Raw genomic sequence first — 23,429 nt, 5'->3', positions numbered from 1 at the left:
ACTTGGTCAAATCAGCTTCTAATAAAACCCTGTGAAAAAGTCTTCGAAAAAAGACAGACAATTGGGACAGGCCCAAGCTTTGTAAGGGGGTAGAGACAACTTGAAATATCTGTACATACATTTCAAAGGATGAAAAAAATTAGAAAATTTAGACATGGTTTCCAGTTTAGTTTCGTTTTTTCTAAGAACTCCCTTGTTATCTTTCAAGACAGCGTGCGCCAGAAAAGTTTCTTTCGCTTCATTTCTGAGAAGGACAATTTCAGTCTCTCGAAAGAAAGAATGGAGGTTGGACATACATTTAAATAAATTTCCATTTTTCTGCTTCACCTCTTGGTTACTTTGAAACCATGTTTTCGAGTAAGTGTTATTTTAATGTTAATAGGCACAATATAAAGCTTTTATACTTCCATCTATATCACAACTAGATTTTAAATTAACAATAAATTGGATATTAGTTAAAGATATAAAATATACATTTTCATTGACATTTCATGTTTAAATTCGTTTTTGCTATTTTTGTTTTTGTACATTGCAATTCTCTTTTTTCTTTAGAAAATTACTTTCCCTAAACTACTAATGTGTTTACTCCTTTAATTTACCAAAATATGACGACGTTTCCCAAAATCTTGTCTTGTGTGGGTTAAATACTAAATGCTTTAATAAGATTTACTGCTGCATCTGAAGTTTTCTTAAGTTGACAGTCTAACGCCTGGGTTAGAAATATGTGGAACGAATTTTGGTAGTCTCTAATATTAGAGGAATTTACAAAGTAAACAGTAAATATTTAAAAACGAGTTAAATGGCCTTCATGTGCAATGCTTTGTTTCTTTGACGAATACTCTAGATAAGGGGGTTAAAAATCAGTGGAAGCTCCTTTTCCTTAATTATCCGAATCCAAATTTCTTAAAGCTCAGTGGAGGGACGGAAATGATTATTCTGTGGGGGCCATTTCTAGGTCAAAAGTTCAGAAAAAATTTCTGAGTGCAAGCAAATTATTCCCCAAATTTACTCTCCTGAAAATCCCCCCACGCAGAAAACCCTGCAAGAAATATCTGCATCTTTCCCAATAACAAATTCTATCTCTGCAAGCAATAGATAAATTACAAAACTTAGTCACTTAAACTTCTTTAGGGGGTTCTCTGATTATTATTTATTTTGGGAGGGAGGGATATATAAATTCCAGCTCTCATTGAGACATCGGATAATTATAGAATTATTTATAAGGGAGAGGCGAGGGAGGGTGGAGGTATAAATTGATGCATAATCCTCAGGGCGGTATCCATGATTTTTTGTGGAGGGAGGGCACAAAAGTAACTTTAGAAACACATAAAAAATGTTAAATTGATATCTACTTCCTTATGATTTCTGGTCTGCTCTATTGTTATGGAAGTAAAGAGTGGTATTAAACCTCAAAATGAGCAGAAATTATTCCATATAGGAAGGAAACTTTCCCCTCCTGATACACACCTCTACCTTATGATTGCGGAAACTTAAGAGGGTGCTCATTAGATGGGAAATTGGGAGTTCAAGTACTTTTTCTTAAAGTCGAAAGTGACTGGAGACCAAACAACCGCGGGGAAATATATACTAGGGAGTATTTTCCAAGATGGGATTTTCCACGGAGGTGTGTTTTCCTTGGGGAAAGGGCATTTCCTGAGAGGGAAATTTTCTAGGGGTTATTTTACGCAAGAGGGGGTTATTTTCTTGGGAGTAAACACCGGCCACCCTCTCAAACACTTCTTTGGCTAAGTGGTCCTACTCTAAACGTTCACCTTTTCCAAACTATTTTCAAACCAATTTGTTTGTTTTCGATTACTATGGGCTAGAGCTTGCTCTTTACTGGATAGCACCTGTGTATCAACGAAGCACTGAAGTCGCGACGTCAATACTCGGCGAAGTAGAAAATTATGGAAAGAGATTGCAGAATAAGAGCAAATAAAATTGGCTCCTCAAGGTATATACCCTGCTTTAAAAGGGTTGGAACTCCATAAAGTACATTAAATCTTGCTGCCTAATTTATCACTATAGTACGTATATGTTTAAAAAATTAATTTAGTTTCTTTTGCGTTAGTATATGATGCCAGGCGGATGACTTCACGAGTACTTAAATTTAGAGGGAGGAGGATCAAGCAGATCGATATAGGTGAAACATATAATAATTATAGTTATATTCTAAAATACAAGATATCTGGGAGGGCGTAGGAAGAACTCTACATGCCTGCCTGTATAACGGTATGCCAGAAATAATATCACATGTACGGTACACAAAAAGATGCTAACTCAACGCAAAAGGGTTTTAATTCAATTGACATTGATGTACGAAGATGCGCAAATGTACGCAAAAAGGAGAGGGGAGAATGGTCTCTGTAGCCTTATCTTTATTCGAAATCTCAAAAATTTCAAATGTCAGCCCATTTATAGCTGACTTGTTTTTAAGTCAACTCGAATATAAATATATATTAAAACAGATGATTTCGATTTTGAACTGATTGATTTCCCGTTCCCTGAAAGTAATATACACTCAAATATCACATATTCAGCATTTTACTCAGTTACTTAGATATGCAAGAATTTGTAGTAATTATATTGATTTTAAAAATAGATGTAAAATTTTCAGCCAAAAATTGATTTTAAGAGGCTTCTCTGCAAATGAATTAACTTGGCAATTTAAAATTTAGTTTTCATTATAATGAACTTTTAAATAGATACCGAAAGAATTATCTTGAAGTTCTTAGCGAAATCTTTGGTTGATTTTCCTTGTTATTTAGTTTGGCGTGTCCCTAATTTTTGACAGTGGATTTTCGGAGGATTTGCATATATTGTATTTTCAAAAGGTATAAATTTACATTCATTTCCTTGAATTTTATTTAGGTCACATTTTGCATCAATAGAGAAGATTTGGTATAGTGAAAAATTTTTAATAATTGTTTAGTATTAATATAGATTGTGAAAAGGTAACATAAATACACGAGGGCCAGAACCAAGGTATGATAAACTAGTTTTGGTGTTATTTGTTGTTTTATATTTATTTTTTCATAGGCATATATTTTGGGGGTGATAACTTGCACCGGAATGCCATAGGGAATTTTTGGTAGGCACGTCACTTGCCTGGGTAGGGAATTTAAAGTGCCGAAACGCTGTAGACAAGTGTGTATTCTCGTGATGAGCCCTTGTTTTGGGTTGTCGCCTCTGAATTATTTGTCTTTTTTACTGTTTTTAATATTTGGTAAATGACGACTTATACTTGCTTACGACACGACTGCCTGTCCGTGGATTATTCTTCAGGGTTGATCGTATATGGCTATGCTGTTTGACCTATGTAAGTGGATGGATGAGTAGGGTTAAGGCCTCACTCAAGTACTGACCTATATTAATTACTGTAGTAGGAAAACTCTTCCTTTTCTCCTCGTTTATTTTTATTTTATTTTTTTTATGGTGTATGTTTATTTATACGTTTGTGCTGTTGCATCGGTGATTCCTTTTTTCATTATAAAGACATGATAACAGTAATGACGAATAAATTCCTTGAATGTTTAAAACTTCTTTTTTTTTGTCGATTTAATTAATTTTCAGAATCAGAAAGCGTCACGTTCTACACCGAACCAGATTTAAAGTTAAACTCGCAGGAAATGATTTTGGAAGTCATAGCCGATATTCCTATTTTTCTCTGAATACCTAAAAGCACATACATGCTTTTATTTTTGAATGGCTAATTGTGGTTTTATTTTTAAGGAATCTTCTACACTAATTCTGAGAATAGAAGTTTATTTGGAAGGAAGTAACTGGAGATTTTAATGTCAGAAGACCAAGGCCATATCCAATATTTTAGTACAGTGTGGGGGGAGAGGATACAAAAACTAAAAAAGACGATGGATTTTTGTTACGTTTTTAAGAGTACAACAGAATTTCGGGGTTTCAAACACCATACCCCACCCCCCTTGAATACGCGCTTGCTGAAGACCCAAGTATAAAGTTAATTGTTTTTAACATCACTTTAACCTCTTTTTTAAGTAATTTCTTCCAAGCATGGCGTGTAATAATGTAAATGCTTACACTCAGGCTTATAGATCCTTCATTTCGTGGCATTGTTTTCTTACTGTTTCTTTCTCAGAAAAGAATTCAATAAGTTAACTTAAATTTATTTTCACGTAGACTTGGTGAACTAAAAATATGGCAATTCCAAACGCGAAAGAGGGAACGGAATGGGGGGAACTGTAATTTACGTACTTCATCCACTGCAAGGGCTCTCGAGTTTCAAACACCCTACCCCTCCCCCCTGACACGGCCTTGCTGAAGACCCCTTACAATCTAAAATATGAAAATCTTGGTTTAAAAAAATCTAGGTTTGTTTTACCAGAGAAGACATCATATTTATGGGCTATACAGGCAGGGAGATAACTGCATCCCCATTTATATGGTTTCAGTTGCTTATCTGCCTAATTACTTGATCTTTGGCAAATATTTCAATACTGTATTGTGGAAAAAATTTAAATATTGCTTTTTTCCGTTTTGTGCTGTGACTTGTCTGATTAGGGCTTTTTCACTTATAATCGGTCAGACCGCAAAGAACATGCTTCACTAATGTAGACCAGGGTTGCTACCCGGTGAAAAAAGAAATTACGATATTCTAATGATTTTGTGATTTTCTTCGATAATCTAGTGATATATGTGCTAATTTAGCGATTATTTCCTTTTTGTTTAGGCAATAACAAAAATCACTGGAAATAGTATAAATCACGAGACCTGGTGTATACTTTTGATGTTCCCATGTCAACACTAAAACTGGTTTTGAAACCTTTGTTTTTGTACGCTAGTAAAGTTGCTATAAATAAGTGTATTTACGATGCGAGTACAAACAAGAAAATACTTTCGTGATTTTGGGGTCATTCCAAGTCAACAGATTCATTTGGGCATTTTCCCGTCCAAACGGAACGTTTGAAGAATGAGCACATGGGAGGGGAATAAATGGTCACCCTCCCTCTGTCCCAGCTAGAATAAGAAAAATAGAAGCATAGTGCATATTTTTTTAACATTTGCCAAAAAGTATGTCATACTCTTAGAGAGAAGAACCTTACTTTTTAAGCTAAGCTCCCCCCTCAAAAAAAATGTTGGCTTGACCTCCTTCCCTCTGCTGAAAAAGATCTTCAAATAGATCTTAAATATTGCACTATTTATTGGTAGGGGAAAAATTATGTATGAAAAGTAGGATGTAAGATTTGACCTCGCATGGAATTTTTTCGACAAATTTTAAGGCTTTTGTTGTAAATCCTTTGACTTAGGCGCTTATTCACAAACAATAAAATATTTACAATTTTTCTCGAGATTTTTAGAATTATTCATATGATTCAACTGTACTTTGCCTTTTTTGACTTAACCCCCCTTCCACTAGTATGCCTTCCGATTGACTTATCTTTTTAGAGCCGTAAGCATGTTCCTTGGAAATAAGAATTAACACCCAAAACGGACTACATATTTTCATTTGAATGTTAGTCAAACTTGATATTCAGTTAGATTATATTTATACTAAAATAAAGTATTCTTCAAAATCCAAGTATGGATAGGGTTTTAAGTCCTTGTGTATCTGATTGGTCAGTGGCCAGAGTTGACCCAGCTCTAAATGGGTACCTGGAGAAATCTGGGGAGGGTAAACAGGTAGGCTGTGAGAAAGCACAGGATGGCTTTTCCCCAACTCTCCATTGCACTTCCTGGTTGAAGAGCAATGAAAAAGAGAACGCCACCGGAAAAAAAGCCACCAACCAGCCATATATGAAAGTATTTGCTGTTTGTTCAGTGGACTTTGTCAAATTAACGTTTGAACCTGGACGGTATCCTGGATTTTTTTTTTGCGGGGAGAGGGGATCACCCATAGAATTTGTGTTCGAGGATGAGGGTAGAGGTTTTATCTTATAATTATAGAGTCGGAGAAATGTATTTTAGTTTATTGTTTAGAAGATATACAGCAATATTGAAACATAGCAAGAAATAGTCTTGGTAAAATTATAGTTTAGCTATTATTCGCTGTCTTAGAGAGAGGCTAGGTTAGGAGAATGAAACTTTCTGTAATGGATTTGTGGCTAAAAACATGCTCTGGGAAGGTATTGCAAAGCTTCCGCATTCGCTCTCTTTTGATTTCTAAGTCTCTGAATTTGCTTACTTGACAGGTCTTTATATACTTATTAGAATTTTCACAAAACTACATTATACCTTAATTTTAGTTTTCCTTTTCTCTGGTTTTAGTTTTTAAAATACAATTCCTTTTATTTGAAGTAGAATTTAAGCCATATCATTGTTTTTTTTTCTTGTACTTGCAGATCTTTGAAATCTCATAAATTAGGATTTAACGAGGCTGTGAAGCTGAAAGTAGTTTTCTTGTACTTCATTTAAGCATAAGATCTGTTTTGCAAGGTTTCACTTTCATAACACAAGATATTTCAAAGGTCATCAAGGTCACTGCCCTCTAGAGGAAGAAGGAGTTGATATAGGTGTACTTCAAAATACCTTCCCGGGACATACTTTACTTTGTAGACCTATCACTGAGTTTTATTTTTCTAACCTAACCTTTCTCCAAGATAGCAAAAAGTAGCTAAACTAGAATTTTATTATATCTTTTACCAGCAATTTATGCGTTAGAATCTTGAGGAGGGGGTCAAACCCACTACCTCCCCCCTCGATACACGCCAATTCTGAATGATTCACATAAACCCCCTTGTCATTACTGCATGAATATTGTATTTTATTTTGATTCTGGACAATGGCACCATAAGAAATAAACAACAAAAGCTGCGATTTTCTCACTCCAATCTGTTTGTTTTTATTGCATCAAAATTAGGCGTCTGTGAAAACTTGGTTTCTAAGAACTCTAGAACAGATCGCAGTTGCCTGACGTCACCTAAAAACCGGCGTTGAATAATTAAATTTGAGTGTAATGCTGTTTATTTCTTTTAGTTAAGTTGTACAAATGCTAAGTGCAGGTCTTCAATACTCTGCTCCTGCAGAGTTTCAACCAACTAAATTATTTGGAGGTGTCCTCTGGGAAGAACCAAATCAACCCTATATTTTCTGTACAACAATCCACCGTGCCTCGCTCAGTGGAGGTGGTTTAATCGAAAAAAGTGACGATGCTCAATTTCGAAGAATGCCCTCGCTTGAACCTTGGTGCCAAGAAGAAGCACTTAGCGGTATGTCCAATAGCAAGAAACGTTCATCTTTCCCAATTTTGAATCAGTCGTTCACTGGCAACGATCGAGTAAAGGACTCGAATATGGTGTGTGGAATTGCCAATAGACTCATGAATAGGAATGAATCAACAACTTTACTTTTTACCGGTGACTATAATCGCGCGCAATCTTTTTGTGCAGAAAAGGTCTGTGATTGTTTAGCTTCTAAAAGGTGTGCTTGTGAAAGATTTGACAGCTTGAGATCAGAAAATCAATCGTTCCTATTTGATCACATTATCAGTGTCTTTCAGCAGCTTAGATTATCTGGATGGTATTATGAAGGATTAAGTGCTCAGGAATCAGTACAGCTACTCTCGTCAGCTGAGGTAACTAAAATTTGATTTGTTTTTGTATTTTTAGTTGGATTTTTCGCACCAGACTACTGAATAACTTGATTAGGCTAGCTAAAAATGGATCAAGCAATCAAAAAGTCTTACAAAAAAAAGTGAGTAAGATTCTAGTTGATTGACTATCTTGGAAAGGGGTTAGGTTAGGAAAATGAAACTTTCAGGGATGGGTCTAAAGGCTAAAGTATGGGTAAATGTTGGTAATACTGGAACAATTGTTTTGGGTCATGAAACTTGTTAATAGATACATTCTGACTTTTTGAACCTATATTTGCACATTGGGGGGGAGGGGGGTAAAGCATAGCATATATTTAAAAAAAAGGAATGGGTTAGTTTACATATTTAATATATGCTATGCTTTACCCCCACCCCCCTAATGTGCAAATATTTAGCCCAAATTTGTTGGCCCAGTTAGGAAAATGAAACTTTCAGGGATAGGTCTACAGGCTAAAGTATGTTCTGGGAAGGTATTTTAAAGTACCCACCTCCACTCCTTCTCCCTCTAGAGTGCCCTGAAATTTGCCTACATGACAGGTCTATTATACCTATTGAAATTCTGACAAAACAACATTTTACATTAATTTTTAGTTACCAGTTGCCTTTCTCTGCCTTTAGTTCTGAAAATGCAATTCCTGTTATTTGAGTAGAATTCTGAGCCATATCAATGTTGTTTTTTTTACTTCAAAAAAATTTAGGAAATGTAGTTGCATATCTTTAAAACCTTATAAATTGGGATTGAGGAAACTTGTGAAGCTGAAAACAATTTTGTTGTACTTTATTCAAGCAGAAGATCTATTTTGCAAGGTTTCACTTTATAACACACATATTTTTAAAGGTCATCAAAGGTCAGGGTCCTCTAGAGGGAGAAGGAGTGGAGGTGGATACTTCAAAATACCTTCCCAGGACATACTTTAGCCTTTAGCCCTGAAAGTTTCATTTTCCTAACCTAACCCCTTTCCAATATAGCCAAAAGTCAATCAACTAGAATTTTACCCTGAAAGTTTCATTTTCCTTACCTAACCCCTTTTAAAGATAACCAAAAGTCAATCAACTAGAATTTTACCAAGCTGTGTAAGGCTCTAGCATTAAGGTGCTAAATGCTCTAGCACATAGTAAATTTATAGATGACATGCTTCTTGCTATCTTTGATGTGGCTAAGCCTAGTTGTTAGGCTAGGTGAATGAACTTTTCAGAAATAAACCCATGGCCTATAAAACATACCCCGGAAAGGCGTTATCAATTTAGGCTACTATTTATATCTTCGTTACTTTTGGGCCTTAAAAGATTGCATAACTCAGTGACAGGTAGTGATACCTAGGCTATTTAAATTTGACCTCTAAAAATCTTTGTTTTATGAAACATCGCAAAATATATTTTCTACTTAATTGTAATACGAAAGGTGGTTGTCAGGGAGGTCGCCCTATGTAAGTTATCCTATTTGTTATTACCCTGTTTTATTTTCATTTCTTATCCAACAGGTTATTACTTGGACTGTATCAATTAGTTCAGCATCCTATACCATTCTAACACGGTATCATTGTCATCACAACAAAAGGATGTTTCCCATAGTCGTTCTAAAAAAATAGTTAGAAATTTAAAAGACGTCCTGATCTAATTACTATAGGCTATGTTTTTTTTCTGGCCAACAAATTCTATCAAACTGTTCAGCTACATAATTTCTTAATATAGCCTAGTCCGATGACAATTTTTTCACTCATTCAAATTTCCAAATGAAAAAAACTGCCCCTGCAAAAAATTAAAATACTTTTTTTTGTGTTTCTTCATAATTATTAGATATCCAATGCGCCTTTTTCGCTTTTGGTAAGGGGGTTTACCATTCATATCTAGTTGGCTACTACCAAAATAGATCATGGCTATTCGGAAAGGGGATTTTTTACTTTAGCACTATGCCAAAAGACGTAGAAAACTGACAAACAGGTTTTTTTTCTAGTTACAGGTGCCAATTACGTAAATAACCAGCAAAAATCACGTTTTTCACGTTATCTGCAGTTCCCACCTAGCTTGAAATTTCAGGCAAAGATTTTTATAAGGTTAAGGAGAGGGGTACATTCGAAGCTACGAAAAAAATCTTAAAGCTACTTTAAAATAATCTTAAATACTCTTCATTCCTAAAAAGATATTGCTTCGTCTTACCGCCCCCTACCCCAATGGAACAATATATGGAAGCTGACCATGCATATTCCTACTATATCAAGCAGTTCGTGGTAACGAACTATAAGTAAGGAGCGACTCGGCTCAATAGCAACCAAAATTCTTAAAACGGAATTTTGATACCAATAGATATACAAAGAAATCGTCTTATGCTAATATTAAATATATAAATTTCACTTCTAGTCTTATTCATCAGATTGAGCATATCAGAAAACCAGAGATTTCAAGCTCTTATCTGTCAAAAAGTGGAATCTTGTATTCTTTGCCAGAAGAAAGGTCATGAAAGCGTGTCTTTTTTTTCAGGGGTGACTGTATTGACCCAGCATTCCTTGAATATTGTGAGGTGCCTCATTCGAAAAAGAAGTTAGATTCTAGTGCCCTTTTTAAGTGACCAAAAAGATTGGAGGGCAACTAGGCCCCCCTCCCCACCCCTTTTTCCCAAAATTTTCCCATCAAAATTTTGAGATTTTTTCGTCATACTTAAAATGTTCAATAACTATGCCTTTGGATATAACATGACCCCACAGCCACCAGGGAAAGGTCTTTTGAGTTTTAAAATTTGCTCATTATTTACGCATAGTATTTGTTATTGGGAAGTATGTATACATTTTCGGGGGGGGGGCGAATTTTCTGCTGGGAGTTTTTCCATGTGGAGGAAACTTCCTAGGGTGTAAACATGTCAGGGTGAATTAATACACTGGGGGAATTGTCCAGAATTCCTATACGGAATTCTTTTTGTCTTGCTTTCTCTTTCCGTCTCAATATTATGCGTGTAGTTGTCTGGGGTAAATTTTCACTGGGATTGAATTGTCTAGGGGATAGTTCCATGTGGAGGGGGATTTCTATGTGGAGGTAGGGCTATATTTCCTGGCATTAATTAAAAACGAATCGGAAATTAAGTAAAAAACAAGTATTTTCAACTAAAAGTAAGGAGCAACATTAAAACCTTAAACAAACAGAAATTATCATGTATATAAAGAGGTTGCTCCTCAACACCTCGCTCTTTCATCTAAAATTCAAATTTTGTCACAATTCTTTAAAGAATGGTTTCTTAAAAACAAGGGTCATTTAAATAGAATAATAAGAAGCTTTTTCAAAATTACTAAAAAGCTTTATTTCCTAGCACTAAAAGCCTATTTCCTAGACCCTTTGTAACCTCCAACTGATGGTTTCACTCATGGCATTCACACATTTAATTTTTTCGACTTGTTTTTTCCAAGTATATTTGTGACTTTTTTAATTATAGAAATCCTTCCGTTCATAGTTCTGCTTTACAAAAGACTGTTTAAAAAAATAAAACAACTCCTGGCTCAAATCTTTGTCCACTTCTCTGCCATCCTGGAAGTTTTCTAGCTTTATAAGTAAGGACGTGGTTGATATATAAACTTGAAAAGACCCCAATTTAGGTTATGGAAGTCCTGATAGGTAAACTGATATTGTACTAAAACTTCTAAGTTAACAATAAGCTACTATTCTCCCTTACTTTAACCCATAAAAGCATATAGGATTATAGATATTTTCGTTATAGGCTACGTACATGTAAATAGGCTACAATGGCTTAATTAATTTAATACTTTTTTAGACACCTGCGGCTGTTAGGGTCGTAACTTAAATTTGAAATAGGTCAACAGTATTAATGATTGTCTTCCTTTTAAATATTGTGCAATTTTTCTCTACTGAGAACTCGGCAATGTTGTAATTTACTACGGATTGCCATCATCTAGTCAATATTTATTTACATCACTTTTTGAGATAAACCAACCTGCTTGATAAGGCAATTTTCACTTTGTTTAATTAGTTTTAAAAAGGCCAAATTATGAATGAGTTTTCAGTTCATTCATACTTGTGGTATGTTCAGGTTGCAAGCTTTTTCTGCAGTGTTACGATTTTAACATTGCGACCCCATATTTTGATAGTTTGATATACTGGCGGGTCTAGGCATGGATAGGGGACGCCCGCCCATTTTTCTGATAACCGGTGTTAAATTACTTTTATTTTATATTTCCATACTCCCATGGTATACCTCCCCCCCACTAAATTGAGGCCTAAAATCGCTACTCGTTTGATAGCTGAAATTCAGTTTTATTTGTCTGCCAAGTTACATTTTTGAAATTCTTTGTATTTTATTCTTGGTAGAGGAAGACGTTTAAAGTATCCGAAGATAGGTAAATTTTCCAATTTAAAGGACCTTCAGATAGTTCTTCAAGAAAAAGTAAAAAACAATCATAATTCTGGAGAGGTGAATAGGTGGATCTGAAGCTAATGAATCCAATAGTATAAGCAATTTTGGTGTGAATTATAGTTGTATATTTTCGGAAAATCATGCGGTCATTCAGAGGTCAGTTAAAGCAGCATTCACATTCAGGTCCAGCAAGATTTACATGCTAAAAATTGCTTAGGCTTGTATTTGCTTGGTCATTGAAGTCCTGTGCCTTGGGCCTTGTTCGGGCACAAATTGTACATACACATGAATTTACTTATGTTTAGTGAGAAGGAAGGGGCATTTCAAGAATCCCAAACTAGTCAAATCATGCGTTTTTTCTTATGAAAAATGTGAATATCACCAAAGCAGAGATAATAGTGACAAAGAGTTCCCTGATTGGCAGAATTTGAGATTCTGCTGTGACTGAGCACCAAATCTAAAATGTGAATGGGAACCACCTAAAATTGTTGTCTGGGAAGAACCGTGTCTAGACATTTTGAGTCTAACTAGCCATGCATGTGAACGCCACAAGTTGATTCAAAGGCCATCGATAAATGAACTTTTACAGAGAAATGTGCTGGGTTTTTCTACTGTTAAAAATTCTATAGGGTGTTTCTTTTACTTAATGTCTTGAGAATGTCGAAAACTCACATGTCACAATTTTCAACTATATTTACGAGCGAGTAAGAGATTCCGTATTTAAAAAAAAACATACCTAAAGATCCTATGACCCCAAAAAGATCAATTTCAATTCTTGTGGCTACTGTAGTGTCGCCCTGAAAGGGTGGACCTTGGCCAAGGGGGTACGATGAGGAATGGGTCTAAAGTTCTCGGCCGTTTTCTATTCAAATTTCCAAAAACAAGTTTTTGCCATTGGCCCCCCCTCCGTGAAAAAATCCTGAATACGTGCCTGACCTACATCCACTTCGTATTTTCAAAGAAGATCTTAGAAGGGCTTAATTAAAAAATCATATCTTAGCAAACGTATAGGCCATAGCTCCAGGTACATGCACATACACATGTTTAGGGAGAAGGGTAAGTTTCAAAGATTCCTAGGTAGTTTATTCGTATTATTTTTTTTTATTAAAATTGTTGAATTGGACTTTTATCCGTTTTATAGGGGAAAATCTTGAGATTTCGGTGTGCGAGAAGACCCCTGTCACTTTTTCCTCTTTAATTACGTGCCTTAAGAGTGCCTCTCGGTAGGTTGTTGATAAGTTAGGTTCCACGGTTTCTATTGTTATTAGCTAAGATTATTCTTTTTAAATGGAAACTCTTTATCACTTCAAAAAGAAGATTTAATATATTGGCAGTTAGGGACAGGAATGTTAAGGAACTAAATGAGATCTTCCTGTACATTCCCACAAAAAGGGAATTAAAGCTAGGAAAATGGACTAATTAGTTATGCCATGGAAGTCATTCCTTCGAAATTAAGCGAGTAATAAATCTTAACAGACTGGGATTTTTGTATCCGGATGAAAACAGGATTTCCTTTTCAGTTTTCACTAGACTTCAAGTTGATTGGCAAGAAAATATGCCAAACGAAAAAAAAAAAGATTATCGACACCTGCATTCTCGTATCTGGCTGTTAAACATCATGGCTTCGATATCATAACTAATGTATGTTAGAAATAATTATGCATAATTTGTAGGCTAATCATATCTGAAGATATGATCCTACAAGGGCGAGGTTGGAGTTTTCCCAAGGAATATTTGTGAAAGTGACTCCAGGACTTATTTCTGCCAGAGGATGGTAAACTTCCCCACTACAAACAAGAAAAATCCCTGGATAAAACCCAAGGATTCCACTCGGGATCCGAACATTTTGACTTAAAAGCGCCCTTAGTTGGAAACTGGACCATATATCAACATTTCTACGATGGTAACAGTCTTTTTTTTTAATTGCTTTGAGATTTGCTTTCGACTTGTGGAATTCCCCTGAAAGTTGCAGATACTTGGGAATTGATTGTGCTAGCTTACCTGCGATATTAACCTTAGAAATATTCAGTGTTCGCTCGTTTACTCTTTCCCTATCGTATGAATTAGTGCAAGACAACAATGTCTTATTTAAATCTATCAAACTAGAAAATTGCTGTCTGGAAAATAAGGCCGTATCCAGTAGAGGGGGTTAGGGGATTTGCCCCGACAAAAATGTATTTGACTCGAATAAACGTAACAAATGAACATAAACAAGTTTTTACGCATTTTCAAATTTTTAGCCCCCCCCCCTCCCCACTTGAAATGTTTATCCTATTCGTATAAAGGTAACAAAATGAACGTAAACAAATTTATGATGCGTTTTAAGAGTTTTATGCTCCTTTTCCCCAAAACATCCTTTACCCCCCCCCCCCCCCCCCGAAAAAAGTCCCGGATACGACCCTGCTGGGGAGGAATGTGACCTCGTCGGGCTGACCCTGTCGTCTCTTTTAGGGCAATACGATGTGTCAAAACGAAACTAACCTCTCAGAAGGCTCAGTAAAGGTATTTAATTATGGCTTGTTTGATTTAGTAACAAACTAAGCCCGACTTAGAAACAAATCAAATTGAAAATTCTTAGAAATATTATTCAGCCGTCGCACCCATACAAATTATTTCTTAGAAGTTGAAACTCGACTGTGCCAAATTATAAGACCAGATTTTTCCTTTTGAAAAATAGGTTTAAAATTCGTGTGTGATATAAGTCTGTACAGATTAATGATAATATTTTTGAAATATTAGCTCGGGTTCAGCAGTAATGCAGTTAAATCTGAAAAGTAGACTAATAACTAGGGCCTGACCGACAAATATCGGACATCGTTCGATTTTTTTATGCGCAGCTTATCCAAAAGATGGCTCCAGATTCTCTCAGGTAATTTTTCCTTGTCCAGTCCTTGGAGGCAGATCCGTCATCGGAAAAATTAGAAAAATGAGGTATTTTTAACTTACGAACGGGTGATCGGATCTTAATGAAATTTAATATTTAGAAGGATATCGTGTCTCAAAGCTCTTATTTTAAATCCCGACCGGATCCAGTGACATTAGGGAGAGTTGGCGGGGGGACCTAAAATCTTGAAAAACGCTTAGAGTGGAGGCATCGGGATGAAACGTGGTGGGGAAAATAAGCAGAAGTCCTAGATACGTGATTGACATAATCAGAACGGATCTGCTCTATTTGGGGGAGTTAGGGGGTAATTCTGAAAAATTAGAAAAAATGAGGTATTTTTAACTTACGAAGGAGTGATCAGATCTCAATGAAATTTCATATTTAGAAGGATTCAATATAGAATAATTTTTCGAGCCTCAACGCCGGCTGACCGTCTGAAAGACAAAGGGCCCATTAGTAAATCCTCTCACGGAGCAAGTTATCGTCGAAATCTATTGAGAATTTGAAGTTTGACTATGAAATTTGAATGGCGAAACTGTGTCGACAAGTCTGTAAATCACAGTGACAAAATTTCTATGTACTGAACTTTCCATGGGAAATTTTACAATGCTGGGAATTTGCTAGAATCACTTATACGAAACCTTTTGGAGATGTTAAGGGGAATCCCCCAGAGGAAGTTTACACTGGTTTGGAATTGTATGGTGTCTTTCTGTAGGTGGGGGGATTTTCATGGGATATATTTTCCAAAGAAAACTTTCTGTGGGAGCAACCATCAACAAGGGCATGGGTGGGGGGTGCTTTTTGCTGGAAAACTTCCACGAAGAAGGCGATCAATGGGATTGTTTTTGAAACAATAAGAAATTATAAGTCTAACGAAAGTGCTCTAAGAAAGTTTCGAATCTTTTAGTTTAAAACTTTCAACAAAACAAGTCTGTTAGAGAAAAGTAAAGAGCTCTGGTAAGCCAAAAATGAGTAGAATTGAATTCAAATAATTTTCTAAACGTAAAACTATAATCACCATCAAAAATAACTTAAACCCAAAACCAACAGAAATTACAATAAATAACCGAGTAAAACCCAAAACAAGCAAAATTCAACATGAGTAGGGCTGACGACCCCCACAGCTCAAGTTCAGAACGTAATTTGCACTTTACTTGAAACAAAGTACATTTTAAATGTTTTCACTTTTTTCTTTTAATAAATAAAGAAGTATTGAGACTTAAGGAATAAAAATAAGAATATGTATATTAAACTGAAAATCTACGATTATTTTTTTTTTAATAAAGTGCAAATAATGTTATGGTCTTGAAAAGACATGGGGGTTGTGAGCCCAATCTTTATAATTTTTGCACGTTTTGAGTTTGATTTAAATCATAATGTGTTGGTTCCCAAAGGAAAAGGTTCCCCAACGCTTTCAAAGGAAAGCTAAACCTTCTTAAACTTTATGGTGCCATATCTTTTTAGCTTAATATCGATTATTTTTCGCCTATATGTTTTTGCTCTTTTTTAATTAGGCGCCCGGTACTGCCAAAAATCGCAGAAGTGCATATGGAGGTCCTTTCAAAAAAAAGGATTGGGTTCGGACGGAATTTTCCACAGGGGTATTTTCCGCGAGGGAGGGGATTAACGCCTAGATCCCAGCCGTTATTTATAGCAATTTTCATCCTGAAGACACCCTTTAATATTTAGTGCTGCGTTATATTAAAAGAATCTTCGTCTATTGCTTCTCAATACCACCAAAATAGTAAAATTTTGATAACTACGAAAAGGAAGTTACGAACCAATACTACCAAATTTGATCATCAGCTCGTTACCGCATTAAATCAATAATGTTTCAACATTATTCATATGCTCTCCAGGTCTCTTCAGCCATCAGGTTTAAAATTACCGACAGGATGCTTTGCTTAAAAAAGCTACCCGATTTTTGACAGCATACCCCGGTTCAAAATGCCCCTGCAATCCCTCTAGATACTGTGTTGGTTTGCGTAACGAATCTTTCTCTCCCTTTAAAAATAGGAGTTTGTATTTGTGGCCCAAGTGACGCCAACTGAATTAGGTTTTTTTTACACTCACCATTGTTAGAAGATGGGATTCACTGCTTTTATGCTTGTAATTCGATATTCCCACCTGGTACTCAAAGTGGCTTCACAGTAAGTCCTTTATTTTAACATGTTTGAGAAGTGCTAACCATCATCTTGAAGATGCCGAAAATAATACATGAGCGTTGGGGAATACCAAAGAAGATGGAAGAAAATTTCCATTTCATGCACTTCCTAGGTTTTCGATGGGTTTTTAAAACGCAATCTTTCAAATATCGTATACAAATGAATTTTTTCTTGGTTCAATAACTGCTCTATTCTTTACTCAGTAGAAAGTTTTTGTAGCTTTATAGAAAGCTTTGTACATTCCAACATAGCCGAAAATAAAGACAATATTCTATCTTCTGATTCTGAATATGTTTTCTTAGAACGCTTCCACTCCTACTTCGTCTTCCTGTGTGTCCCCTCCTTACCATTTCCTGGAATACCATTTCTTGGAAAATTTGGATCAAAATAAGAAATCAAAGTTTCCTGTTTTGTAGCATTTGTAGTTATTTGTTTTATTATATTTTAGGTTGGTTCATTTTTGATACGGGATTCGTCAGATTCCAGATACCTATTCTCACTCAGTTTACATACAAAAAGAGGACCTACCAGTGTACGAATTCACTACAAAAACGGTCGATTCAGTCTCGACTCGGATAGAGTCACTAAGAATGAAGTCCCATCGTTTTCATCAGTGCATAACCTCGTTTCCTACTATGCAGAAGAAGGGAATAGAAACAAAAATGGACGACAAGTGTGGCTTGATGGAGATGGCCAAGTATTTGGCAATATACATTTAAAAAAGCCTGTTTTGAAGTCTGTGCAGAACTTAAAACATTTGTGTCGTCTTGCGTGGAATAAATGTTCGCTAAAACAACAAATATTTTTAGCTGAACAATCAGGAGTACCATCAACAATACTAAGCTACCTAAGCTCATATCCACATATGATATAGAGCATTGTGTTGATAATTTTGTTTTCTTGTCTATGTGAAATTCTGAAGGCAAAATATTAGTAGATTCTTAATTCTATCTTGCATTGTGAAGGGCTTCTGCATACGTAAGCTCTAAAATTTCAATGGAATTCAATAATGACCTTAGTCAAAATTAGATTTTAAATGCCCAAAAATCAGTTCTATTCTTATATGCATGAAAAGTCATTTTCCCGAGTTTATTTGGATATACAGTCCATGCAATAGCCTTTATTGTTTCATACACTACCAAAGATAGGTATTAAAAGTTATACTTTCATTACGGAGTTTTTCTTGCATCTATTGTACTTTCATATAGCCATATTTTAGTGTTATTTTAATGGGCATAAACAGACTATTTAAGAATTTTCTTTTTGTTGTAATGTAGTTTAGATTACATCAACTATAATTAGTTATACGTTATTGAAATTAAATTCAAGCATTAAATATATATCATTATCTACATATTTTAAGCTTCATAATTTTTCCCCTAGTTTTAATTTACTTTCAATTCGTATTTGAGATGTCTCAGTAGTTTGGCTCATACGCGGTTTTCTAAGTTGAAGTCATGAATGAGTTGCTCGGAAACTATTAAGCCAATTACTTAATTAACGGCATAATTTGATTTTATTCGGCCATATAGGAATTTCAAAACCACATTTGCATTTTTTTTAACCCAAATAATTGCTTATTTATAACTATGCCTTACTCTAAAATACTTTATTTGTAGCTATATAATTACGACGCCTTAAAGTATAAAGCTGTTCCCTTTTTAAGAAAGTTTGGTGAACTTTACTACCTTTTGACAACAATGGTAGAAAAACTCGGCTATTGCGTCCTGATACGATATTTATGATAACTGAAGTTCAGTCTGTAAGTTTGTCATAAATATTAGATCATGTCATATCTGTGATCCATGTCTTTATTGTTAGTTTTTTTTTATATATATAAAACACAATTTGCTTTTAAACTAAGTTTTGATCTTTCCAGCAGTTATGTGAAGTAAAATGGGGATAGGTATGACAGGGTGAAACAGTTTTTTTCAGAATATAGATAGAATCTTGAGCTTCTGTTCATTGTTTCATTTATATCAAACACATTTCCGGAGATTTTTTTTTCTATTGCAGTACGTTGTTACTGCATTTGATCCTGTTCTGAAAATTAAGTCAGGGGGTAAGGTCTGTTAATATAGGACTGGATCTAGGGGTGAGGGGACTGGAGAAGATAAGCGCCCGGGGGGGTGATAAAACAAGTTTGAATTTGAATATTTTTTGAAAAAATTGGTAATATTGGTATATTTACAATATTGTTGGTGCAGCAGGGGGCCCTCTCCCCTAACAAAAAATAATGTTGAGATTCGGTTACACATTCACAGAAGTAAAGTAGTAAATGGAATGTATAGAAAACTTGCAAAAAAATGGGTATAGCAAAAACACCGACAAAATGCGGAAAATTCCTTAATCCGAGGCATTAATAAGATTTTTTTTTTCTAATGCAAAAATTGAGCATTATTTACATAGTAAATATTGCTTTAATTAAGAATTTTGTCAAAATTTTAATTGTAAGAAAAAAATGTCAAAATTTTAGGCCATGCAGTCTGAGATTAATGACGCAATATGTCCGTTTCTATTCAAAGGCAAGCAGCGGCAGCAATTCCGAGAATTTTCACTTCCTGATACAATGCATGAAATTGTTGCGTTGAAAAATCGGGTATACCTTGCGGCTGCATAGCGCTTTCATTGCGGTTCCTTTATAATCAATCTTCCTTCGTTACACTTTTTGGACGACATTTTATAATCTAGATCATCCTTTCCCATCTTTGGAATGGTTTGTTTTAAAATTATCAAATGTCTATTATTCTGCTACTAAGTTGACTCGACCTTCGTTTCTGTCTTGCAGAAACCTGAAAAAGTGTAAATGTCTAAGACGTTACATTGCTGTCAAAGCTCAAATCCCTAGTTGTAAAATTTTCAGAAATTACATACATCAGATGTCGTTGTGGGGACTAACACATAACGGAACTGCGGCACAAATGGTGCTCCGAGATGTATACAAGGTGGTCGAAAATGGATCGACCTCTCAGTGGACATTTCCACTTTCATTGATAACCTCAAAATAGAAATTCAGATATCTTATAGTGAACTATGCTATGGTCTTGAGCAAGGCTATGACCTGAAATGCTTATATGCCTTTGCATTTTCTTCTTTTTACAAAAGGATAAAAATGAATTTGCTTACAGTTTTAAGACAAATATACAATTAAAAAACGAATGAGGGGAGATAGTCAACCTAGCTCCTCTTACAGTCTGTTTCTATCATGGTAATGCGACTTTGAGGGTATAAAGCAATTTGTCGAGTGGTCGTGACCTTTGGTAATAATGTTTATAGTTTGTTTCACTCAATTTCGTTAGGTCTGATAAAGCTGGAAAAGGAAACATTCTTAACCTGTGGACCTATAGTTCTTGAAACGAAAATTGTTTGACAAGTTGCTTTGTATAGCTTTGTTGCCCTGCATACGCCCCTTAATCCCAATCTATTCAGTCTCAATCTGTTCAGTTTCCCACTACTGTCCTGCACGAAAAACTGGTCACATAACAGAGTTGCCAGTTGGATTGACCTCTCAGTGGTCACTGAGACATTTTGGCGCTTTTTTAAGGCGTTTGCGCATTAATTTTTTCAAATTGGCACATTTGTTGGGGAGGGGGAAATCGTTCATTCGACACATTTTTGTTAGAAGAATGGGGCTTTCGCGCATTATCTCTTTATGGTGGCACTATTTTAAACCAAACATCTGACAACACTTCAGTAGTGGTTTCATTGACTACAGATGGGTTAAGACGGGTTTCAATTCCTTATTTTTGTGTGACATAGTTCTGCTTGTTTCACAGCAGAAATTTTGAAATTACAAGCTCGTGTGATGCTATACCATTTTAGTTTTTTTTCTCTTCTGACGGACTATTCGTTAGTAGTTGTGAAGTCAATAGGAACAGTGTCTAATTTGGCTACTTCTTTTCTGGAAAATTTGCTTGGCGTAATTCGTAATTTATACAGTGAAACAATGTTTCTGCCAAGCGGTCAAAAAAAAGACGGCAGTCAAATTTACTAAACTTGTTAATGGAAATGTTAGCCCAATATTTATACTGTATTGAATAAGTAATTGGTGGTTTATGATGTTTATATGGTGTCTTCTGAAACAGCCTGTATGTTTATGTGAGATTAAAAATCTTTTCGCGTGTAATTATTTTAGGATTCTTCCGGAATCGAAAGATTTCTTTACCTGCGAAACCCCGGTTTATGTTACTAGTTAGAGATGTACAATTTTTAGCAAATATTTAGGATTGATAGAAGTTGTGTGTATAACCTATCCATGCATGGAAGAGTTACAAATTGGATGAGTAAGAAGGTTTCCAGTTTGACTTTTATCGCAACCAGCGGAGTATTACCTGGCTGAATTACCAGGCTAAGATAGAATGATATGTATATAATTCAAATTGGCGACATACACTTATTGAAGTTAAATTGGAGATCTTCTTATCCTATCTTACGATCATCCCATTTTTAACATCTTTCCCTGAACAGGAATGTAACATCTCTGTTTGATTTGTCTGTTCAATCTTCATGGTTATTATTTTTCGGCAAATAGACGTTGATTTAAATTGATATTATACAAAACTTGTATCTTAGTGAATTGAAAGTTTGATTGAATGTTGACAAAGCTAAGCAGAGCTTCTATGTTTTTTGTTTTGTAAAACGGGTACTGTGTTCTTAAAAGATGTGATATTAATTAGCTCTTAATCGATTCAATAAATTTTATTTGATATTCAGGTTTTGTTAAAATGAGTTGATCATTATTTTCACCCCCTTTCCGCCATGGGCTGCTTCAAGGGCTTGTTCTGACTCTTCAAGAGCGAAGCGGTGGGTCACAAATCGAGAGAGGTCAACCTTCCCAGATGATACCAAATCCAAAGCCTTCTGATAGCTAAAAAATGAAAAGTCAATGAACGATTTGCCCTTGAATCAGTCTACGGACGGTGAAGTTAGGCACTAATTTTCTTAAGCCCCTTCTACACGCGTGCTTAGCTAGGCCAGTCATAATTGAGAAGAAGCAAATCATGACAAGGAGAAAGTATTATGCCTGGCCATTAATGCCTAGGATTGAACTATTAGGAAGGTATATTTACTAAAAAATTTTTCTATTAACTCAATTAAACGCCTGTCCATAGTCATGAAAAGGTCAGGACTAAAGGGGACTCACGATATAGGCGCGTGTCGATTTTTGATCGGACACTGCTACTAACAACTCACGTCACCAAACCGCTTGTGGCAAATACAGCTTCCCACGCTCTACCTCCATTCTAATCTGTTCAATTCCTCTTGACACTCCCTAGAAGTTCCCATTCCCTCAAATTATTTCGTCATGATATCATCCAACAGCATTCGAGGACGACCTGGTTTTCTTTTGGCCCTAGATGGTTGACCGACAACTGATTTTTTTTTTAAAGAGGGGGAACACCCCTAAAATTCAAGGAATCTTGATGAGAATCACAACATCAGATTCAGTGAGGGGTTTGTCATGCCCGTGAGGGAGGGGGTTATATTTCATGGAGGCTGACCCATTGTATTGTTTGGAAAACAAACTGAAATTAAATAAGAAAAAACATGTTTTTTTTATATCTGAAAGTAAGGAGCAACATAGACTCAAAACCAACAGAAATTATTCGTATATGAAGGGTGGCCCCCTCCTCAATATATTGCTCTTTACGCGAAAGTTTGGCTGTTTGACCCAATTCGTAAGAACGGCTACTGAAGCGCTTTTTTTAAAGTACTAACAGCTTTAGCGTAAATAGCAAGGTATTGAGCACGGGCAACCCTTCATTTAGGAATAATTTCTGTTCGTTTTGATTTTTAATGGTCCTCCTTAGTTTCAGTTAAAAAAACGTTTTTTTTTATTTTATTATTATTTAAAGTTGATTCAGGGAATGGTTATTGTTTTTTCATTAACCGTAATAATAAAAGGATATTACGGACACAGATTTAAAGGATTTGAAAAAAAAGACATCATTTGAATTGTAATTGTCGAAAACCATAAACAGCGAAATTGCAGCCCCTCCTCGCTCGTCTTGGACAATAAGGAAAATTACTTTTTGCATGGAAAGCTCTGATTTTTTTCGCTATGACTACTGGGGCACTGGAAAACCATTGTGAACCCTTTTAGGGCTCACTTCAAAGGTAAATTTTACATTTACTTGCTTTTTATAATTTTGAACATAGTGCCACCATAAAGCGCCATATGACTCCAAAAAATTGCACTTTGAGTAACATTCTGAGAATGGAAAGACTGAAAAGTATGGAACGGGAGCTGGCGTATTCCCCCCCCCCCTTCCTGGATAATTATTAATCACGTTTACACTCGACAATTCTAGATGTTTGTTAAATTGAAATTGGAAGTTATTTATTGCTGTTAATGTGTATGTACCAATACTTGTAAATCAGTCTGTAGCCTTCCGCTTTTTTAGTTTTCTGCATGATGATCCAAACATTAGATTGTAATTGAAATGTTGGACAATATTTGAT

The 23,429-nt window shown here is 35.5% G+C and overlaps 2 protein-coding genes across 6 annotated transcripts in view; one reads left to right on the top strand and one right to left on the bottom strand.

Annotated features, from left to right (window-relative positions):
* Positions 1-211: 211 nt before the first annotated feature.
* LOC136039399 (uncharacterized) lies at positions 212-21,679 on the top strand. The gene is made up of 3 exons (XM_065723105.1): positions 212-357; positions 6,946-7,543; positions 17,416-21,679. The coding sequence occupies exons 2-3, from the start codon at positions 6,959-6,961 to the stop codon at positions 17,839-17,841; spliced, it is 1,011 nt and encodes a 336-aa protein (XP_065579177.1). The 5' UTR covers positions 212-357; positions 6,946-6,958; the 3' UTR covers positions 17,842-21,679.
* The window catches only part of LOC136039398 (sorbitol dehydrogenase-like), a 92,588-nt gene continuing 90,805 nt past the window's right edge, over positions 21,647-23,429 (bottom strand). For all 5 annotated transcript variants that reach the window (XM_065723101.1, XM_065723099.1, XM_065723102.1 and 2 more), the window contains one exon: positions 21,647-21,834. Coding sequence is in view for 4 of the 5 variants with exons in the window: in XM_065723099.1 (XP_065579171.1) it covers positions 21,687-21,834 (148 nt within the window). In the remaining variant the exon portion in view is untranslated. The remainder of the gene's footprint in view (positions 21,835-23,429) is intronic.

The sequence above is a fragment of the Artemia franciscana genome, chromosome 19, assembly GCF_032884065.1.
Source record: "Artemia franciscana chromosome 19, ASM3288406v1, whole genome shotgun sequence".
NCBI classification, from domain to species: Eukaryota; Metazoa; Arthropoda; class Branchiopoda; order Anostraca; family Artemiidae; genus Artemia; species Artemia franciscana.
Note: the sequence above shows the minus strand (reverse complement) of the source record. Positions and strands in the feature narration are given on the sequence as shown.